The sequence below is a fragment of the Berghia stephanieae genome, chromosome 1, assembly GCF_034508935.2.
Source record: "Berghia stephanieae isolate SIO BIC M18660-M18661 chromosome 1, UCSD_Bste_1.3, whole genome shotgun sequence".
NCBI lineage: Eukaryota > Metazoa > Mollusca > Gastropoda > Nudibranchia > Aeolidiidae > Berghia > Berghia stephanieae.
Window position 1 is genome coordinate 126,129,440 of NC_088360.1, and position 19,673 is coordinate 126,149,112.

Below are 19,673 nucleotides of genomic sequence, written 5' to 3' on the forward strand. Positions count from 1 at the left end.
ACTCCGAATCACATTTAACTTGAATATTATAAAGTTTATATTTTACGTAAGGATCTAAGTAAGTAAGTATTCGACCAACTCTTTACATTTTTATTAATCTAGAATGTTGATATATCTAAAATGAAAAATGATGAAAAAACTGCCATGACTACTCTTAGATTCTTAGATTACGAAAGTTGACCAAATTCAGAGTTATGATGGTTTCGTGGACACTGTTGACTGCTGTGTTGGAAGGCTGGAAGGGTCAAGTTCTTGGCAATATTCTTTTCTATAACGATTTTGGGTTTTCAAGTTTAAATTACAACGTAATCTATGTTCTCATAACACGATCGATGTGACATGTCTCCATTTGGTTGAAAACAGGTTGGAAGGTCTAATAAATTCTTCAGTCAGGATCAGCAGTGGTGAAAGTGAAAGTGAAAATGAGTGATGTGATGTACTCTAGCTATGTAGAGTGAGAGTGTGGAGAAAATCCTTATAGATTATGATGATTCCGGCAGCTCCTACCGTTCTCTACCTATATGATATGCCTATGCCTCGTGTCATCTGTCCATCACTCACTTTATTATTTAGTCACTATAATCGCCACCTTCAACACAGTACCGTCACTAACTTTACCACGGCATCATCATTTCTAGATTATTTTATTTATACAGTAGAGCAGCCGCATATCTGCTCAATTCGCCATTGCCATCCCAATCATGGCTGTCCATATTGTCACAGCCCAGTTTGTCACAGGGGGAGGCCTTCCAAAAGCTCCTCATGCTAAGGGAAACAACCCAAATATTCCCTCAACCAACCCAAAGAAAAAATAAACCCTAATACCTTTAACTAACCATAAGAAAAACAAAAATCCTAGCACCTGTACTAAGACTTATGACTAACCCTCACAGAAAAACAAATTATCCAACCTCGAGCTAACCCTAATAGAAAAAAACAACCTAGGAATGCTTTCAATCCTTCACAAAACAAAATGGCGGTGGAAAACCAAAACAATTGTCGTATTAGGAAATTTTAAACTTTCACTAATCTATCAAGATTTATTCTAAAGTTTTTAAAATGTTACTGTATATATTGACAAATTGAATAAATAAACGCATGACAAAAGATCCAAAGTGAAAATACAAATTGAAAGAAATGCTGGCGCGAGGAACTTTCAGAAGGCTCCCGTCACAGGCTCCAGATTAGCGCAAGCAGCTAGGCCTTGACTTAGACTTAGATTATTTCTTTGCCCTACTTTGTAAGACTGTAAATCTGATGTACAAAATGATATACAATTACTTAAGTTTTACGTTACCCTGTTTATAAGAAATTAAGATACCCAGTTTATTTATTTTACTTCAGAATATTTTTGTATGCCTACATTCATTTCAGCCCTTCAATTTACTCTTCTCATAACTTCCAGTTGCAATTTAAGAGAAACATAACTAAGTCTTAAAAGAAGACTCATCAATAAGATCGCTTTATTATTTCATTTAAGTATATGATTATTGATGACAGTAATAATTACAGCATTTTGACACTATAGTTGTAACTTAATTTTTTCATTCTCCACCTTCAAACTGGTGGTGTGGAGATAGTCCCTCTAAAATGTCAATTCAGCTTATTTCATTTTTTATGCAAACCAAAGCAAATTACTCTATACATTTTCAACAATGAATGTTCTTTCGTGAAAACAATTGAAAAGTAAAATTCAATTCATGCAATCAATCAATCAATTAATCATTCATTTACTCTTTTTGAGAGTGTCAGTGATAACTTTTTTTTTTTTAATTTTATTTTTTTGAAAATTATCATTTTTATTTATTATTTTTACTATTATTTGGTATATTTTTGGATACTTAATTTTTTTTAAAATGTTGGTCCATTTGTTATAATGAAAAAACATTGGTTTTCATTGTTGTTGTAATCATATTTTATTATGAATTATCATTTTCTTCACTATTCGTTTTCCACATTTCTTGTTTTTTTATCATTTTTTAAAACTTTCAATATTTTACATTTTGAAGATTATTAATTGATATATTTATTTGAACATTATGATCTGTATTTGTGTACCGTGTTTGTTTTTTTTGGCCTTTGCTCTTTTAAATATAATTATTTCATTACTATCAATGTATAAACCTACACTGGCAACCACAAAGCATTTGTTTAACTACAATCTGAAACAAGCATCTACACCGCCAATGGTAGTGCAGAAAATAGTGTATAGTTAACTGCACCCCCTGTTGACATCTGATGATCTCATTCTATTATAGCCATTTAGAATTCTATTCTAAAACGTGATAATCAGCTGCGAAACATATATTTTATAAAGCTAACTCACATTTTTTCTAGTGATCTTAATCTTTTACTGTTAAAAATGTCTTACATTTTAAAAATTTTCCCAGGTCTCAAAAAAAACTGTTCATACTGATGAGGTGGCCGCACTTTCATTTGGGCAATTTATGTATTCCATCACAACGGAAAAGTAAAATGAGAATTATCATCATGGAATAAGCAATATGGCAACCAGTTATAAGGCTCGTGAAGGTCTTCGCCAGAAGTTGTCCTTTATGCCAGGTACAATCAATCCATCAACTGTGGTAACCATGCCAAGAGAATCTAAAGAGAAAGATGTAATGTATCTTTGGTGCTTTGACCTATCTCAGATGTCCAAGACCCTGCAGTTTACGACACTCACTTTCTTGACATTCTTGTTTTACCTTATCTATGGGTATATGCAGGTAGGAAGTAATGATATGTTTAGACCAAATATTTTTAGATAATCGTTGAATGTTATTTATTTATCCCATGCAACTGAATTTACAAAGTTCCTACAGTTGCTGTGTGAAAAACATAATACAATAGCTTGAGAAAGATCTGTCCATTACAAAGTACTTTCTGACAGACCTAGAGTAGACCAATTACTGTTATACAGAAAGGATAGTAATTTTTAATAATCTGGTTTAATGGGGGTCCAAATGCAATAAGTTTGATGCTTAAGTCAATTTATCTTTGCAGTCTAAAATAGTCTCTTAAAGAACAATTGTTTTCAAAGTGTAATACATAAAAAAACTTTTCTGTTTTTCAACTAAGGGTTACTAAATCCTAGTTTGCAAAAAAAAAAAAAACCCAAAAAATAACAAACAAAACATTAATTACCAATACATTATGTTTTGAAACCTGACATAAACACAATTACCATCTACTGAACCTTGTTCATGGGCCAAAGCTTAAAACTTTAATACTTTCTCAATGTTTCTTCCTTTCTTTAAACATCTGTGACATTAAATATCATCATCAATCCCATAATCTGATGATCGTCAGGGTGATACGCGGAATGCAGATCTCAGCACTTTTTGCCATTCTTCTCTTTTGTTAAATTCGGTCGTTAATCTACCAGGGCATAACTGATCCAGCATGTCAAGTGTTGTTTTCTGTCATCCATGTATCCTTTCGGTGGACTTTTATAGCTCAGTGGCGTCCATCTCCTCTCCAAGCTAGATAGACTAATAAATATGAAATTAATATAAATATAAATATGACATTAAATATGAAATTAGCAAATGACACATTTCTTAATTCTAATTATTTACCTCACATCACATGCATTATAAAATTCTAGTTATTGTACCATCCTTGTAAGTGGTGGTTACCCAAATTACATTTATAGTTATATTCTAAATACAATCAACTTAAACGTTTATGAATTTTTAATGAATTTATGATCATTCTCTCATTTTAAAAGTTTTGATAATACACTCCCAAGTATTAGAAAGATTATTATGCAAAAAAAGTAGGCCTATGTAGCTCTTTCTTTTTAATGTGATACAGCATAGACGAGTTAGACTCATTTTCAGTTTTATTTTATCATTGCAAGTAAAACGTCTGCTATAGTTAAACTCTGTTGTGTTTCTAGGAGTTGATATTTCGACTTGAAGGCTTCAAACCATTTGGCTGGTACTTGACCCTAATACAATTTGGTTACTACACTGTGATGGGGATAACTGAAATCCAGTTTGTGAAGGATAAAAGTCGAAAGTAAGTTGGCTTGTATTTATTCAGAAAAGTGAGTGGAGCAGGCACTAGTCTTGTTAATAGTAATAAAAAGAAATGAAGTGATTAAGGAGTCAGATGGCAATGGAGAATAAAAACTTTTTGCGGTGATGGGGAGTTGAACCCAGGACAAGACTGTCATGAGAGGGACACTCTATAACTGACACTATACACCACTCCCTATTGTCCTCTGACACCACTACTCCCTTCATTTCTTGTTATTGTATTTTATTGCTCCATTTAAATTTTGTTTTTGTTGTTGTCAATTCCTTTGTGTGAGACAACATTACAAACTAGCTTTCAGCAGTTGAAATGATTTGCAATCTCGAAATCTCACATGCACTGGGACAGAATTATATAAAAGGTAAATTCTATGAATTCCAGCAATGGGTACCCTTGTTTAATCGGGATAAATCGTGGCTGGAAGAATTCTTTTCCCAAATTAAAAGTCATAATAATATGTTGGTAATTGGAAATCAAGCCTCTTATTGCGATGATGCAGAAAATTTGACATTGTTGGTTGGAAACCAGTGACAGAAAATTTTCTTTTTAATGGAATATGGATTCAAAGTGGTCCATTTGCAAGCTCGTTGAGTGCTCTAATGATTGAGTTACTTTCCTCTCCCACAAGCAATTTGTATAGTTATTTCTTTTCAATTTCTAAAACAACAAGATTTGATTAAAAATCTATTGTGTTATTTCCTTTACCATCTCTTGACAGGATTCCTATAAAGGCTTATCTACTTTTAGCTTTCCTGACGGTGGCTACAATGGGCCTATCCAATACATCTGTTGGTTATCTCAACTACCCAACACAAGTCATTTTCAAATGTTGTAAATTGATTCCTGTTCTTATTGGAGGCATTCTGATCCAAGGTGAGAATATTATCACATTATGTATTGAAATATGTAATATTTAGTGTTGGCAAAGCCCGAGCAGCCTTCACCTTTGCTGAAGAATATTTGAACTTCAAAGGTGAACCATCTGAAATCCAAACGCTACATCTTCAAAACATATGTTGAATCCTTTCTCCTTCATGGATCGGAAACATGGATAACAACAAAGATAGTGCTCAAGAAGATACAGACATATATGCCCAAGGCATATCTACAATATAAGGGAACAGAATGAAAGAAGAGCTGTAACAACATTCAGGACACGTGTTATTTGAGCTGCAGATCAGACGAAGGAAGTGGGGATGGATTGGTCACACCCTTCAGAAGCCAATATCCAGAATCATACTCCAGGCACTTCTATGGAACCTTCAGGGGAAATGAAAGAAGGGAAGGCCAAGTAACAGCTGGAGGCACAGTGCAGAGGCTGAACTATAAAAGGAGATAACATGGAAGGAAATGGAGAGGGAGCCCAGAACCAGTTCCAGTAGAGGAGTGAGAGATCTTAAGTGAGTAAGTCGGTAAGTCACTAATATATTTGAAAATAAATGTTGATTGTATCATTTAGATTAGTTGATGATAGCATACTAACTTTTTTTTAAAATTATTTAAATGATATAAAATAGTCCCTCTAGATAAGTGTTTTTTAAAAGTCAAATTCTCATGACTTAAGAGTCATAAAACGTTAGCAATGATTAGCAACCACGATCAACTATTTATATTTTCTATGTTCTCCCCAGGTAAAAGATTCAGTGCCATAGATGTTACAGCATGTCTTTGTATGAGCTTTGGCTTGATTCTCTTCACCCTGGCTGACAGCACTGTATCTCCCAACTTTGATCCATATGGTGGGTAGAGTAGTTTGAGGCTGTTAGAATCATGATTGAAACTGATAATGAATGATACTTTTGTAAGGATTTACTGCATCACAAAATGCAATCTCAAAGCGATTTTTTAAAAAATGTTTGTGAAACAATCTGTTTCATATTCTTTTCTTTATAAAATTATTAGTAATAATCTTAATCCCCTTTCCCCCCCCCCCCCCCCCCCCCCCCCCCCCCCCCCCCCCCCCCCCCCCCTCATCTTGCAATTATAATAGGGTTGTGAATATTAATCTGTTAAGTGCCAAAATGGTAATTACTGCGGCCAATAGATAAATTTTGATCAATCATAATGTTAAATACCATGAAATAGTTGGAGATTTCTTTTACTTTTTGAAATTTTACGGCTGTCATTGTTTGGTATTGGTGAGTTGATTTTTTAAAAGATGAAAACATTTATTGTTTAAAGGCAACAGTTAAAGGGAAATTAAATAGATATGTATCCTTCTCTGTGATTTAAGGGTGACAACATTTAATGAAGAGAAAAGCTTTGCAAGAAATATGCTCTGTACGATAATTTATTTTTTTTTAAATTATTGTTGGGGGTTTTTTTTTTTTTTGTTTTTTTTTTTTGTCTTTGTTTTTTATTTTATCAAAGGAATCCATGCACGTTTATTCTTCAAGGCCATACGATCTACGGATCCAGATTGTGTAATGTTAAATAGATGGTAACAATTGCCTGCCATCCTTCATCCAGGATGCTCTAGCCCATTGTTAAGCACTCCCACTACGTCTAGTAGAAACATCTACTCAATTATTGCTAAGTGGACAGAGTTTTCAGAAATAGCCTCCACTGTTAGATGAGATGAATTTTCAGCCAATATCAACTTGTGTTACAACCATAGAAACAATGTTATTGCAGTTAGCCTACCTATTGATCACAAGCTAATATCGTGAGAAAATTTATCAATTTTTATTCTTTTATTTCAAACATAGTTAAACCAAATTATTTAAAATTCTATTAAATCTTTTCTTCTCCATTACAATGAAATAGGTATCCTACTTATCTCCCTTGCCTTGTGTGCTGATGGCGCCATTGGAAATGTACAGGAGAAATCACTTAAACAGTATGGGGCTAGCAATGGGGAGATGGTGAGTACTTTGTGTGTGTGTGTGTGTGGGGGGGGTTGGATTTTTTTACCCCTTCATTCTTATGCATTCTTATGTTGTTTTTGGTCTTATGGTATATTTAGACTGATTTCATTTTTTTTCTCATGTTGAAATCATTAACACTCTGATGACAGTTATAATAAGATCATGAAATCTGATTTTTTATTTTTTATTGATATAATCAAGGACCAAATACTGTATTTTGGAGATTATTGTCAGTTATGACTCAGTCTGAGTTGTACTATCTGACAAAGATTAGAAATACTAACTTACTTAGTTACTTTTCCGAACCAGCGACCACCTGAGCTCTAGTTCTTTGGTCTTGTGCCATGACGTAGAAGTTAGACTTCTTTTGTAGTTGTTACTGATGCTTGGATTTGGTGGGAGGAATGTGCATCTCAGGTCTTCAAGAGGTTGACATTCAAGCAAGTGGTGTGTTACTGTTTCATTGGGGTGTGACATAGGGGGCAGGAAGGGGATGTGTCTTTTGTAATTTTGCTTAAATGGTTGTTGAGCGGTATGTGTTGTGTTCTTAGTTGAAAGATGATGCTTTGCTGGTGTCTTATGAGCTTATTTAGGCAATCAGTCTTTACAGGAGTGGTCATATGGGAAAACATACATCTACCCGTGATGCTCATTGCCCAACTGTTCATCCATTTTTCTTTCTTATTTGTTTTGATTATTTGTTTCGCTGTGTCTAAGGATACTGGAATTGATGGTTGTAAAAGTGTTGATCCGAGTCTGGCTAGTCTGTCTGCATTGTCATTTCGATTTGGAGTCTGTGAAGATGACAGTGTTTTGAAGTTTTGAAGGGTTTAGCTGGAAAACAGAAGAGAGGTGTCGCAGTGAGGCTTCTATTGCAACTGCCTCTGCCTCGTAGTTTGAGCAGGAGCTTCCGCAAGATTAGAAATAAAAATGCAATACTTATTAATGTAGATCTGTTTTGTTTTTTTGTTGTTGTTTTCTTCAGAGACTACTAATTTTGCAGATACAGGCTGTTAAGAAGCAAAGTTTATTCGTTTTGGAATTAATTGGAATATTGATGCAATAAAATATGTTTTCTTGTACATTTTTTTTTCAATAATTTGTAAAATCTCTTTAAATTTTATTTATACTGAACAAAAAAAAAAAAAAATAGTCGGCATTTTTTCCATTAATATAGAGCAGGAAGTTCATGGGTTATAAAAATAATGAATTATTCAAATCACCTTACATATGTCATTTGTGAAGTATAGTCAAGGATATCAAGATAAATTATAATAATTATTTTTTTAATTATATAATCTTGCAGGTCCTGTACTCCTATGGCCTTGGATTTGTGTACATTTTTGTAGGACTTGTTGTTTCAGGATCATTTTTACCAGCTTTTCAGTTTTGTCAACAGGTAGTTTTTAAAATATGGTTGTTGTCATATAGTTAGTTGTATTTCTATTTCTTCATTTCTTTATTTATTTTGATTAGTTGATTCTGAAATAAATGTAATTTTGAAAGATTTACTATGCTAATGCAGCACAATTACAGAAGACATTAGAAAGAAACTGGAGGCAGCAGAAATGTGATTTCCTAGGATGTTAAGAATCTCATGGACAGAGAAGAAAACTAATGAAGAAGTATTAGAGCAAGCTGAAATTAAAAGGTTATAAATTTGTACAATAAGAAAAAGACAAGTGCAATTTTTAGGGCACCTATATCGACATAAATGTATTGAACATCTTGCTCTCACAGGAAAGATAGAAGGTAAAAAGAGTAAAGGTAGACCAAGAAAAACATATTTGAATGGTTTGAACAGCTGGGTGACAAAGAAAGAGAAGAGTAATATTAGTTTTCTGAGGTTGTCTGATCAGAGAGATGAATGGCGTACCATGATCACCGATATCTGGCACAGACTTGGTACTTGAAGAAGAAGAAGAATGCAGCACCAATTAGAAAGCATGATTTTGAAAGCCTCTTCTTGTTTATACGACAGGATTTACCCCATCTTTCTGATTTAGTATGCTTTCTTTCATTCTCAGTATGATTTATCAATTATGGTGCAGTTTACTTATTTAAGCGAGGTTTACTATTTCTTAATAACAACCTCTTGAATCTCAAAAATGCATCCACATGAATTGGGACCATGTTTTAGGTTGATTGTGAGTAGTGTGATTTGTTGGCAAAATTCTAAAGCGGAATACTCAAATGAGCTCAGTACTACCAATATCCTTAAGCTTCAAATGGCATTAGTCGAGAGTATCGACTTTTAGCAAATTCTCAGTTTACCTTTGAAACATTGAGCATTGTAAGCACAATATATAAACAGTGAAATACTGTGGCTCGATTTGACTTCAAGGGACAGTTCAAGTCAGTTTACATCTTGTGAACTGCTCTGTGATTTCCATTATAGTGAATGCATTTATTATTATTAGAGTTGTACTTGGTTGAAATGAAGATCTGAAAAGTGTGTATTTGTCTTTTGATGGGAATGTATAATTAGCATAAGGTCTATAATTCATTATTATTTCTCCAATTATTTCACTTAATTTTCACTCTGTGATTGTTTGACTTTATTTCTGTGAGTTAGTTTATTCCTGTCATGTTATCCTGCCACCAAGCACCCTGCTCTATGATTGTGTACTTGCTTTATTTTTAATTTTGATTGCTTAACTATATTTTTTTTTAGATTTTAATCAGCAAAAAGTGGATATGATACAAATTAATACATTTTTGTGTTATTTGTCTTCCGCCAAACAGCAATGTTTACTTTTTACGTTTCATGGTATAGAGAATATTATTTAATTCAAAAGATCTCGAAAAAATTGTCATAGACGGTTGCATTTTTTGACATCTAATCGCAACAGTCTTTAATAGTCATATTATATCAGCCCAGCAATGAAGACTAAGTCAAACAATTCTCTTTTGTGTATTTCTTTTTTTTTAATTGAGCTTCTGAAATGAGTTTCTTGCAGAAGTTTTGGGTTGTCATCTTTTGTTTCACACTGTTTAACCAACCCTTTTTGTCATTTTTATTTTTTCTCCAGTATCCAAAAGAGACATATGGATATGCTGTGATCTTTTCATTAACAGGCTACTTAGGTCTCTCTGTGGTTCTGACTTTGGTCAAATCATTTGGGGCTTTGATCGCTGTCACAGGTTTGAGATTTGATTTTTCAAATATTGCTCTAATGTTTTCAACTATTTATAAAACTAAACAAAAGCATTTATATAAAGTGGAATATGCACAAAACATGCTAAAAGCGCTTTACAAGGAGTCCCAAGCCAACAGAAACATTAAGCATGTTGGAAGAGACATAATGCTTGACATTACAATTTTTTTTCGGATAGAGACAACACTGTTAACGGCCAGGTGCTCATTTTACACCCGAGTCTGAGTACGTGAGGAAATGTGATAAAAGAGCTTTTTCCAAGTACTCCACTATGCACCACTCAGAGCGGGATTTGACTCATGGACCTTTCTGTCATACCACTAGACCACATAGTGCACAAAGAATTATGAAGAATGCTATATTTTATCGTTTTGTTTGTTTACTCATCTATAGATTAAAGACTGCTATATATTCACTTGATAGACATTGCTATGACAAGAATTTTGAAATTTAAAATTGAATTTCATTTGGAAATTTTCTCTTTCATTGAATAGTAATTTGACAAAATTCCATAAATGCAATGTTCATGGATTAATTTTTGAAATTTGTTTTTTTCACATCTAGCTCTTTGTGCAAAAGGTTACATTACTATAAGAAAATCATTGTTTTTCATATTTATTTTACATATTTTGTTTTTAATTAAGAATTCCTAATTGCTACTTTTCCGTTGATTTCAGTCACTACATGTAGGAAAGCTGTCACCATTATTCTGTCTTTCATTTTCTTCACCAAGCCTTTCACGTCTCAGTAAGTCAATGGAATCCCTTCTGTTTTTCCTATTCTTAAACATTGCATTTTCTTATGAATCGGAAATCGCTCCTCATTAATTAGTAATATTAGTAAATGGTTGTTTTATAACATGATGATAGTATATTTTATTATTTCAATCCTTTAGCTTTGAATTATTTAACTGCTCTTAGAGCCCTTGGTTTTCTTAGTTTTGATGCTATGGGCATAGTTCTCAGCACTCCGAATCTAATTCAACTTGTGCATTTCGGACACTTGTCCAAGGCAGTCATTTTCGTCAGGAACAGAGGATGTCCACCTTGCACAAGTTGAACTGTACTTAAATATGCTGTAACCCTGCACATCTTCTAGTGTAGATTTATTGTTTATTTGTTTTCTTGGCAGGTATATTTGGTCAGGACTTGTGGTCGTCCTGGGAATCTATCTCAATCTATACAGTAAAAACAAAGCTAGCTGGGATGCCTACTTCATCAAATTGTTACAGAGTTATGGTTTGACTCGTCAAAAAAGGTTGTTGGAACCAGAAAACATTGTTTGATAATTGCAGTTATAAATAGATATTTAAAAACATTGATTTTAGATCTCTAACATACTAAGTCTAAATTATTATTGACTTTGTTCTGTTACTTCCCTTGGAATAAGAATACAGTCCACTCCGGATTATCGTAACTCAGTTAATAGCAACTTTCGGTTGATCGTGACAATTCCAAGGAATGGATTTAATTCTATATAAAGTCACTGGTTAATTGCAACAAACTTCAGTTAATCGCAACAAATTTTTGACCTCAACAAGTGGCATATTCAAGAAATCAATCAAACAAATCTAATGATTAAATTTCATCTTGGACGAAATCATGAAAAGTTAAAGAATCAAGAGTGAGTGGGGTTTAATGTTACAGTAGTATGTCATCACTCCATTACAGACAAAAGAGACAAAAGAACTTTGCAGTATGGGTTTGTGCAGTCATCTCTTACCATTAGATAGGAGGCCAGAGACCTGGGCATAGTCTAGACAACAGGTAAACAATGACAGTTGTAAGGAGAGACTGAGTGATATCCTTTGTTTTGGGATTAACAACTGTGCATTGGTCAGCTTATTGTCTCTCATCATGGCTAATCTCTTTTGATTCTTACAAATGTTGAAAACAAAATCTGAATATGATGTCGGCTTGCATCAAAACTGCTTTTGCTTGTTTCAATCAAATTGCTCAGTCTGTGATGGACTAAGAGCAATGCTTACATCAACTGGCTTGAGTTTACCGTATATGGTATGAAACTGATTAGTGGTCAAATCAAAATTGCTATAAAAACGTACAAGTGGTGGTGAAAACAGTACCCCATATTTTTATCTGAAATCGACCAAAGATACTGCAGCTTGAAAAAAAAAAATAACTGAGAAACCATGGCTTCCCCAAACAAGAGGAATGATATCATGTTACAGAAAAAACTTCAAATCATCAATGAATTCAATTCATTTCCTAAACCAACTCAGACAGAAACTTGCCAAAAAACACGGCATCTCCAAAAGTGTTGCAATGGTGGACAGGAAACTCAACATCGGTTAATTGCAACTATTTCGCTGTCCCAAGGTCTTGCGATTATCCAGAGTGGACTGTACTGAGTATTTTTGTCTATAATAGATCTCACTCCCACTCATAGGAAGAGGTAAGTTATCTATTATTTATAGACAAAAAGATGATACTGAATATTGCTTTGATACTTCAAAAGGAGTGGTAGTAAGAGGCATGCCACAAAATACTCAAAAATTTACCTTGTCCAAGAGTGAATTATACTTGGCAACACTAATCTTATTAATTTTGACAGATAAAATCAGCAAAATTGAATAGCACTGCCGATGTGCATATCCAACAAAAGAAAATCGTGACAGTCTTTAGTTCTGAGCTCAGTTGTTTGATATCAACCAATAAGTTGGTTCATAAATAGAATGTATTTCAGGGGAGAAAATGCTAAAATGGCTGACAATTTAACATGGAGGAATATAAAAAGTTTGACTTTTCGTCTCAGTTGTGATAGCGTACTGGCAGTAGATAGGACATATATTATAATATTGCAATTATGAAATAGACAGGCAATAGTCAACTTGTTTTTTAAATTTATGAAAATTTGGTCATTACATAACCTAATGGGTGGAAAAAAAAGTATGATTGTGACTGAAGTAAGTGTAGAAGAGCCTGTCTTTAATTTAAAGGATAAATCGAGGCTTTATTCAACATTCAAAAGAGGTACGACGAGAAGCATGATGATCTGCAACACAAGCAGAAAAGCAAACAGTTACGAAAACAGATAAAGCAGAAATAGCATAACAAAGCGATGAAAATAATAACAAAGCGAAGCGCACGAACAAAGCTACATCACAACATTCTTCCCCCCTCAGTCTAATTGGAAGCATTACAAATCGAACAATGATTGCAAAGTCCAAAGTCTATAATCAAATAAGAATGGGGGACGTAATGCTATGATTCAAAACACAACAAGTATAGTCTTGGTCTTAGAGATTGTCAGGAAAGTTCAGGCTTCTCTATTCCGCAGATTGTAAGCCCGGGTCCGAATGAAAGGACTAGGTTTGGGACGTCGAGTGTTCTCATTAGGTGTTTCAGGGTCAGAGGGGTTTAGCCCGTTTTCTTCACAGAATGAGGTTTGAGGTTCAGGATCAGGAAAACTTGATTTGGGGCATCCGCCTGAATAAGAACGGGTACTGGAACGTCCAGTGCCTGGTTTGTTGGCTCATTAATTGAGGGGTGCGTGAGCGGAGGAAAAGTGTCCTTTACGAAAGAGTCAGGCATATGCAGGCCACCTTATGGTACTAGGTTACGCAAAGCTACTGTTGTCTCCATCCCGTCCTGGAGTCTGACGTGGGCATAGAGTGGATTGCAATACAACAGTTCGACTTCATCTACCAAAGGTTCATACTTTGAAGATCTCACGTTCCTTCTCATGAGCACCGTTCCAGGGGTAGTGAGCCAAGTCGGAAGAGTTGTACCGGTTGTGGATTTCCTCTTGTAGCGAAATATTCTCTCATGAGGAGTTTCGTTAGTGGAAGTGCACAAAAGAAACCTTAGGGAATGAAGGGAATCAGGAAGAATGAGTTCCCACTGGTGAATCTCCAGACCACGAGACTTCAGTTCAAGCGTTATTGTCTTCCAGAGTGTTCCGTTCAGTCGCTCCACTTGTCCATTACCTCTCGGGTTATACGGAGTAGTCCGGCTAGTAGCTACACCCGTCCTATGTAAAAAGTCCTTGAGTTCGGCAGACATGAAGTTGGCCCCTCTATCAGAGTGCACATAAGACGGCATTCCAAACAGAGAGAAAGGGCACTCATATCGGCACACGGAAAAGCAAGCGGAAAATTAGAGTATTCGTTGAAGAAGAAGCAGAGGACCCTTGAAGTCCACACTCAGGCGCTCAAATGGCTGAGTAGCTTTGATCAGATTAGGATTTGACTGTTTGTAGAAGGAAGGCTTCAGTTCACAGCAGATTTTACTGTTTGCACAAACCTTCTTCACTTCATCAAGTGAGTAAGGCAGGTTCGTGGATTTGATGAAATGCATCATCCTTGTAACCCCAGGATGGGATAGTGAGTCGTGGAGATTTTGAAGTGACTCAGGATCAGAATGAGTTGTAGAACAATAGCCTCTGGAAAGAACGTCTGCTGCGTGATTGTATTTGCCTGGTCTGTAGACAACATCGTAGCTGTAGCACAACAGTTCGATTCTCCATCTTTGGATTTTGTCATTCTTTACCTTCCCTTTCTGAGAGTTATTGTACATGAAGGCAACGCTTGTCTGGTCAGTTACAAGTTTGAAATGCTTCCCAAGTAAGTAGTGTTTCCATTTACGGAGAACCTCCACAAATGCATATGCCTCTTTCTCTACAGTGGAATGCCTCCTTTCACTTTGATTCAGAGTTCTGGAAAAGAAAGCAACTTTCTGATTTAGCATAGCTGCTATTGCGATGTCCGAAGCATCTGTTTCGACCACTAGGGGAACATCTTGGTCAACGGTAGTGACAGCTGCATTCTCTATATCCTTCTTAAGCAGTTCAAAGGATTCCTTCACTTCCACTGGAATTGGAAAAACACTATTGCTGACAAGGAGGTGTATTTTATCAGAGAAATGTGGGATCCAAGATGAGTAATAGGCAAACATGCCTACTATACGGCATTGGGATTTTACATCGTGGAGATCAGCAAGGTCGCGCAATGGTTTCAGCCTGTCAGGATCCAGTTGGATATTGCCTTTGGAAACCAGGAATCCAAGCAGTTTGACTTCTCTGGTGGAAAGGATGCTCTTGTCTTCATTGAAAGTAATGTTGTACTCAATGGCACATTTCATGAAATGAGAGAAGTTCTTGTCATGTTCTTGTTGATTTCTTCCGCAGATTGTGACATTATCTAGATATGCAAAAGTATCCTTGAGCTTCTCATTTCTTATCATGCTGTCAATGTTACGTTGGAAGCAGGCCACTCTATTAGTGACACCAAACAGAATGTGTTTGAATTGATACTGCTTCGAAGGCAGTGTAGAGTTTTTCTTCCTCCTTTATAGGGATTTGGTGGTAGGCACTGCGGAGGTCGATTGTACTGTATACTTCATATTTTGAAATTTCCTCGATCATCTCATCGACTTTGGGGAGAGGGTATGCATCAAGCTGAGTAAAGCGGTTGATAGTTTGGCTATAGTCCACCACCATTCTCTTTTTGTGCCTGTCATTCATTGCCACCAAGACTTGTGCTCTCCACTGAGAATCGGAGGGTTCAATCACATCTTCTGCAATTAGTTTTTGGACCTCAGAATCTATAAATTATTTGTCCGGTGTTGAGAACCGCCTTGATTTTGTTGCTATGGGTCTGCATTCCGGGAGCAAGTTCTTGAATAAAGAGGCAGGTTTAACTTTAGCAGCACAGATCTTGAATGTGGGCTTCGACACTTTGAAACTAATCTCCAGTCCCTCGTGTTGGCCAAGGAAATCGTGACCCAGAATCACGTCGGCACACAGTCCAGGTAGAATGGAGAGCTTCACTCCTTGATAGGTCTCGCCATTGTATTCCAGAGAGACAAAACAATGACCTTTAGTCACACTGGAGAGATTAGAGGAGGCCATCGATATTTGCTTTCGAGAGTTGTATGTTTGGAGGTTTAGAGATGCGCCTTCTCGGCGGAGATGAAACTCTCCGAGCTTCCCATGTCTATAAGAGCCTTCATGGAATTACAACAGACTTTGACGCAGATAATAAAGCATTAGAGAGATCCAAGGTCTTATTTTCAAGGAGTCTTTGTCTTATTTGATTCGAAGACAAGCCACAGATGAAAGCGTCTCGAATGAAATCGTCCCTGTTTTTGTCTGCTGAGACAGCTTTGAATTCGCATTCCTTAGCGAGAACCTTCAATCTTTGCAAGAACTGATCCATAGTCTGTCCTGGCTCCTGTTTGGCAGTAGCTAGGATGTGCCGGGCAAAGATTTCGTTTCCAGGTTTGACATAAGTATTTTTGAGGACTTCGACGGCTGTATCGAACGTGGTGCATTCAGCGGCGTATTCGTATACAAAGGGATCAATGAAGTTTATTAGCAAGTTGAGTTCATCAATAGCAGTTTCTTGTTGCAGTTGAAATGATGCTAGGAAATTATTGAACGTTCGTAGCTAGTGGTTCCATCATTTTGAAGCATCGGGGGCATTAGGGTCAGCGTTAAACCTCTCAGGTCGAAGGAAGCGCGGAAAACTTGAAATGTTGAATAAATTGAAGTGAGTGTAGAAGAGTCTGTCCTTAGTTTAAACCTAAGTCTAGGCTTCATTCCACATTCAAAAGAGGTACGACGAGAAGCATGATGATCTGCAACATAAGCAGAAAAGCAAACAGTTACGAAAACAGATAAAGAAGAAATAGCATAACAAAGCGTTGAAAATAATAACAAAGCGAAGTGCATGAACAAAGCTACGTCACAACAGTGACAATCATTAATAATGGTGTAGACCATGGAAATTCGCAGGGTCCTCACAGATATACATTCAAACAAAGAATACAAGCTTATAATGTAAACTTGTCAGAAAAGTGTAAAATGAGTAATAAAAGAAGTTAATCAACAAGACTTATATTCCAGAAGAAGTTTTGTGGACATGGCTCAGAAAAATAATATTCATGGAAATTTAAATTCCATAACATTTGAAAAGCAAAACATTTAATGTATGTGAATTGTACAACACTTTTCATTTTGATGCAGAAAGGTGGTACAGACATACTACCAAAGTATTTAACATAATCACTATAATCAGGATATAATGTATGGTTTTTATTTATACAACAATGTTTTTTTTGGTATGTGCATACATTTGATACTTGTCATTGTGGGAAATATACATTTTGTTTGTAGCAAACTGAAAAAATTGGTTTAACTGACTGTTTTTTTGTCGATATTGATTTATGGTACTTTGATTTTCTATTTTACATAATTGTTTTAAAGAGAAGCAAGCTGAGGGGAAGAGAGAGAGAGAGAGGGAGAGAGAGAGAGAGGAAAGTGATCTTTTATTTATTTTTGTATTTTGCTCATGACTCATATCATATCATACGAAGGGTTATTTAGGCCAACTGATGTTTGATTACCTTGGGTATATAAATTAATTATATCGGGAAATGATTAATTACGTATCAAGAATTGCTTTGAATTTGTCTGGAGAAGGAGCATTTTTCATTTCATATTTAACACTGTTACATATTTTACAGTTTGGTTTAATAAATTTCCCTCATGTAGGCTTTGTGTATGTCAATAAAGATTTTGAACTGGTCTGCTCTGGTAATTTTGTACTCCAAAATTTAAGAAATAGATTGGAGATATTAAAGTCAACCTTATGTTGGACTTATTTGTATAATTGCGTGAGATCTTCTGTTCTCATAAATTTAAGACAAGTAAGTCCAAATACTTAAACCTGTGATATGTTAGGCCCTTAATTGCAAGAAACCTTTTTGTCGCTTATGGACATTTTCAATGCTGATAGATTACCTTTTGTGTGATGTGCTCTATAAGCAATTTTCATTAGGTCGAATGAAAGATTTTTACAAATTTATGAACATTCTTTTTTCGGGTATAACAAACGTTCTAAGGATCATACTCATTATTCTATTTGTTCTGTCAATTTGGTCATGTGGTTTCTGGGTGGGGTCCTTGACCTCCCATGGTGGGCAGGAGGTCACTTGCTGTGTCTTCTATCCCCTTACCTGTTTTCCGAGTTGCTTTCTGTAATGGAATTGCATAGTTTTGTCTTGGCCCTTACCAGTGTACTTAGCTGAGAGGGAAACAATTAAATGTTTGATATTAGTTTTGAGAGATGATTTTTTCTTTTTGTAAATCATCTCCTTGTTATCTATTATAAGCTATATTTCGTCTTGGATATATTCTGTAAATATTTGAGTGTATTCATCTTGCTAGGATCCTGTGTTTATGTCCAGATGAGGGGATCTCAAACTAAGTATACTGATAGTAAGCTCTTGAAATATACATCTGTTCCTTATTTGAACCAATTCCTCTTTGTCTTACTTTTCCTTGGGTACCTTTATTTGTACTTCTAGAATTATTTTTTTTTCACTGTCTCATATTCCTCTTTTTTACTGGCGCTGAAATAACCAAAATGTGTTGCAAGCATCGTAAAAACTTTAATAACCAAACCGAAAAATGGTCATGTGTTTTTTTTTTTCTTTTAAAATATTATCTGATGTGTATTGTCAATTTGTTTGATTCGGGAGTCATCGCTCTAAATAAAAACATCTAATATTAATTCAAATATATTTTTAGTGTGTGACATTAATTGTGTACCAGAATTACTTAATGAGGAATAACTCAAATCACTCTTTAAGACTGCTGAAATATATGTTGATCTCAATTGTTGAATGTATTTTATCTGTTTCTGACCGGGAAATAGTTTGGGGTTTTTTTTCTCTTTTATCCAGCTCTTATTTATGTCAATCTAAATATTATTGAATCTCATCTTCTGTGATAATCTATTACTCTTGTGTCTTATTATGTCTCTGTATATTTTATCTTGTTTTATTCCGCGTGCATTTTTATTAATATGTTTATTTTTTAAGGTCTGACTATTCATTTGAAATGTCCCACTCTTTTGGTCTAGAAATGAATTATTAAATTATTGTTATTGTTGAATCACTCACAGCCTAATTGGGTGAATTAAGTTATGTATTTTTTCACAGACTGGTTTGGAACAGAGACATTATCTTTACGTTACATGCATAAAAGCAGTAAACATGAAAGTGGAAATAATGGATAGAACTTTCGATTTGTTTTGTGTTTCAAAAGATGGAAATAAATGCCGATCAGTACATTTTGTTTTCACTTTAACTTTAAGGATGTGCAGCCGTAGTGCAATAGGCATTCTGCCACAGGTTTACCCTCTACAAGCGATGGGTAACCTGCCAAGCAGGTGTGTCAGGACAAGTGTCCCAAGTGACATCTTGGAATCTGCCCCCTGAGCAGGCTCTGAGACTCAAAGGCAAACGTGAAGAAGACTTTTAAATTGTCTTGTTAATGTTATCTTCGTCTGAAGATGCATTTATGCTACTCGATAGTTCATTATTGTTGAGATCTATGAAGAAGACAGTATATAATGCACACCCAATAAATAGAGAAAGACAGCAATTTGGTGATTATCACCACCTTTTCTGTGAATTGAAAAAGGACCCCTCAAAATTTCATGAATACATAAGAATGCCTAAGGGTATTTTTGAATATTTACGAGTATTAAAGAAAATTGAATCCCGGCTGTTGAAAAACGGATGTAATGTTCATGATTCAATATTGCTTGAGGCAATATTATGCTATATTATGGTGGCTTTGT

At 35.2% G+C, this 19,673-nt stretch overlaps 2 protein-coding genes across 6 annotated transcripts; one reads left to right on the forward strand and one right to left on the reverse strand.

Annotated features, from left to right (window-relative positions):
- Window positions 1–188: 188 nt before the first annotated feature.
- On the forward strand, window positions 189–18,605 carry LOC144963058 (adenosine 3'-phospho 5'-phosphosulfate transporter 2-like). Of its 5 annotated transcripts, none has more exons than XR_013643562.1 (11): window positions 189–363; window positions 2,391–2,726; window positions 3,902–4,023; window positions 4,760–4,914; window positions 5,673–5,780; window positions 6,808–6,905; window positions 8,215–8,307; window positions 9,941–10,052; window positions 10,744–10,813; window positions 11,198–12,831; window positions 13,209–18,605. XR_013643562.1 is itself a non-coding variant. In XM_078896672.1 (10 exons), exons 2-10 carry the CDS (start codon window positions 2,505–2,507, stop codon window positions 11,349–11,351), a joined length of 1,134 nt encoding a protein of 377 aa, XP_078752798.1. In that variant the 5' UTR covers window positions 189–363; window positions 2,391–2,504; the 3' UTR covers window positions 11,352–18,605. The 5 variants fall into 5 exon arrangements, 3 of the variants coding, with proteins under 3 accessions (XP_078752798.1, XP_078752799.1, XP_078752800.1); XR_013643563.1 differs by having other exon boundaries at window positions 189–305; XM_078896672.1 differs by having other exon boundaries at window positions 11,198–18,605.
- LOC144962814 (uncharacterized) lies at window positions 13,630–14,127 on the reverse strand. The gene has a single exon (XM_078896094.1). The coding sequence runs from the start codon at window positions 14,125–14,127 to the stop codon at window positions 13,630–13,632; it is 498 nt and encodes a 165-aa protein (XP_078752220.1).
- Window positions 18,606–19,673: the final 1,068 nt, after the last annotated feature.

Bases quoted from the DNA above. Each gene is read 5' to 3' on its own strand.
- LOC144963058 (XM_078896672.1), top strand. From the start codon at position 2,505: ATGGCAACCAGTTATAAGGCTCGTGAAGGTCTTCGCCAGAAGTTGTCC. The intron at 4,915-5,672 runs GTGAGAATATTA...TGTTCTCCCCAG, and splicing joins TGGAGGCATTCTGATCCAAG to GTAAAAGATTCAGTGCCATA. The intron at 10,814-11,197 runs GTAAGTCAATGG...TTTTCTTGGCAG, and splicing joins ACCAAGCCTTTCACGTCTCA to GTATATTTGGTCAGGACTTG.
- LOC144962814 (XM_078896094.1), bottom strand. From the start codon at position 14,127: ATGCCGTCTTATGTGCACTCTGATAGAGGGGCCAACTTCATGTCTGCC.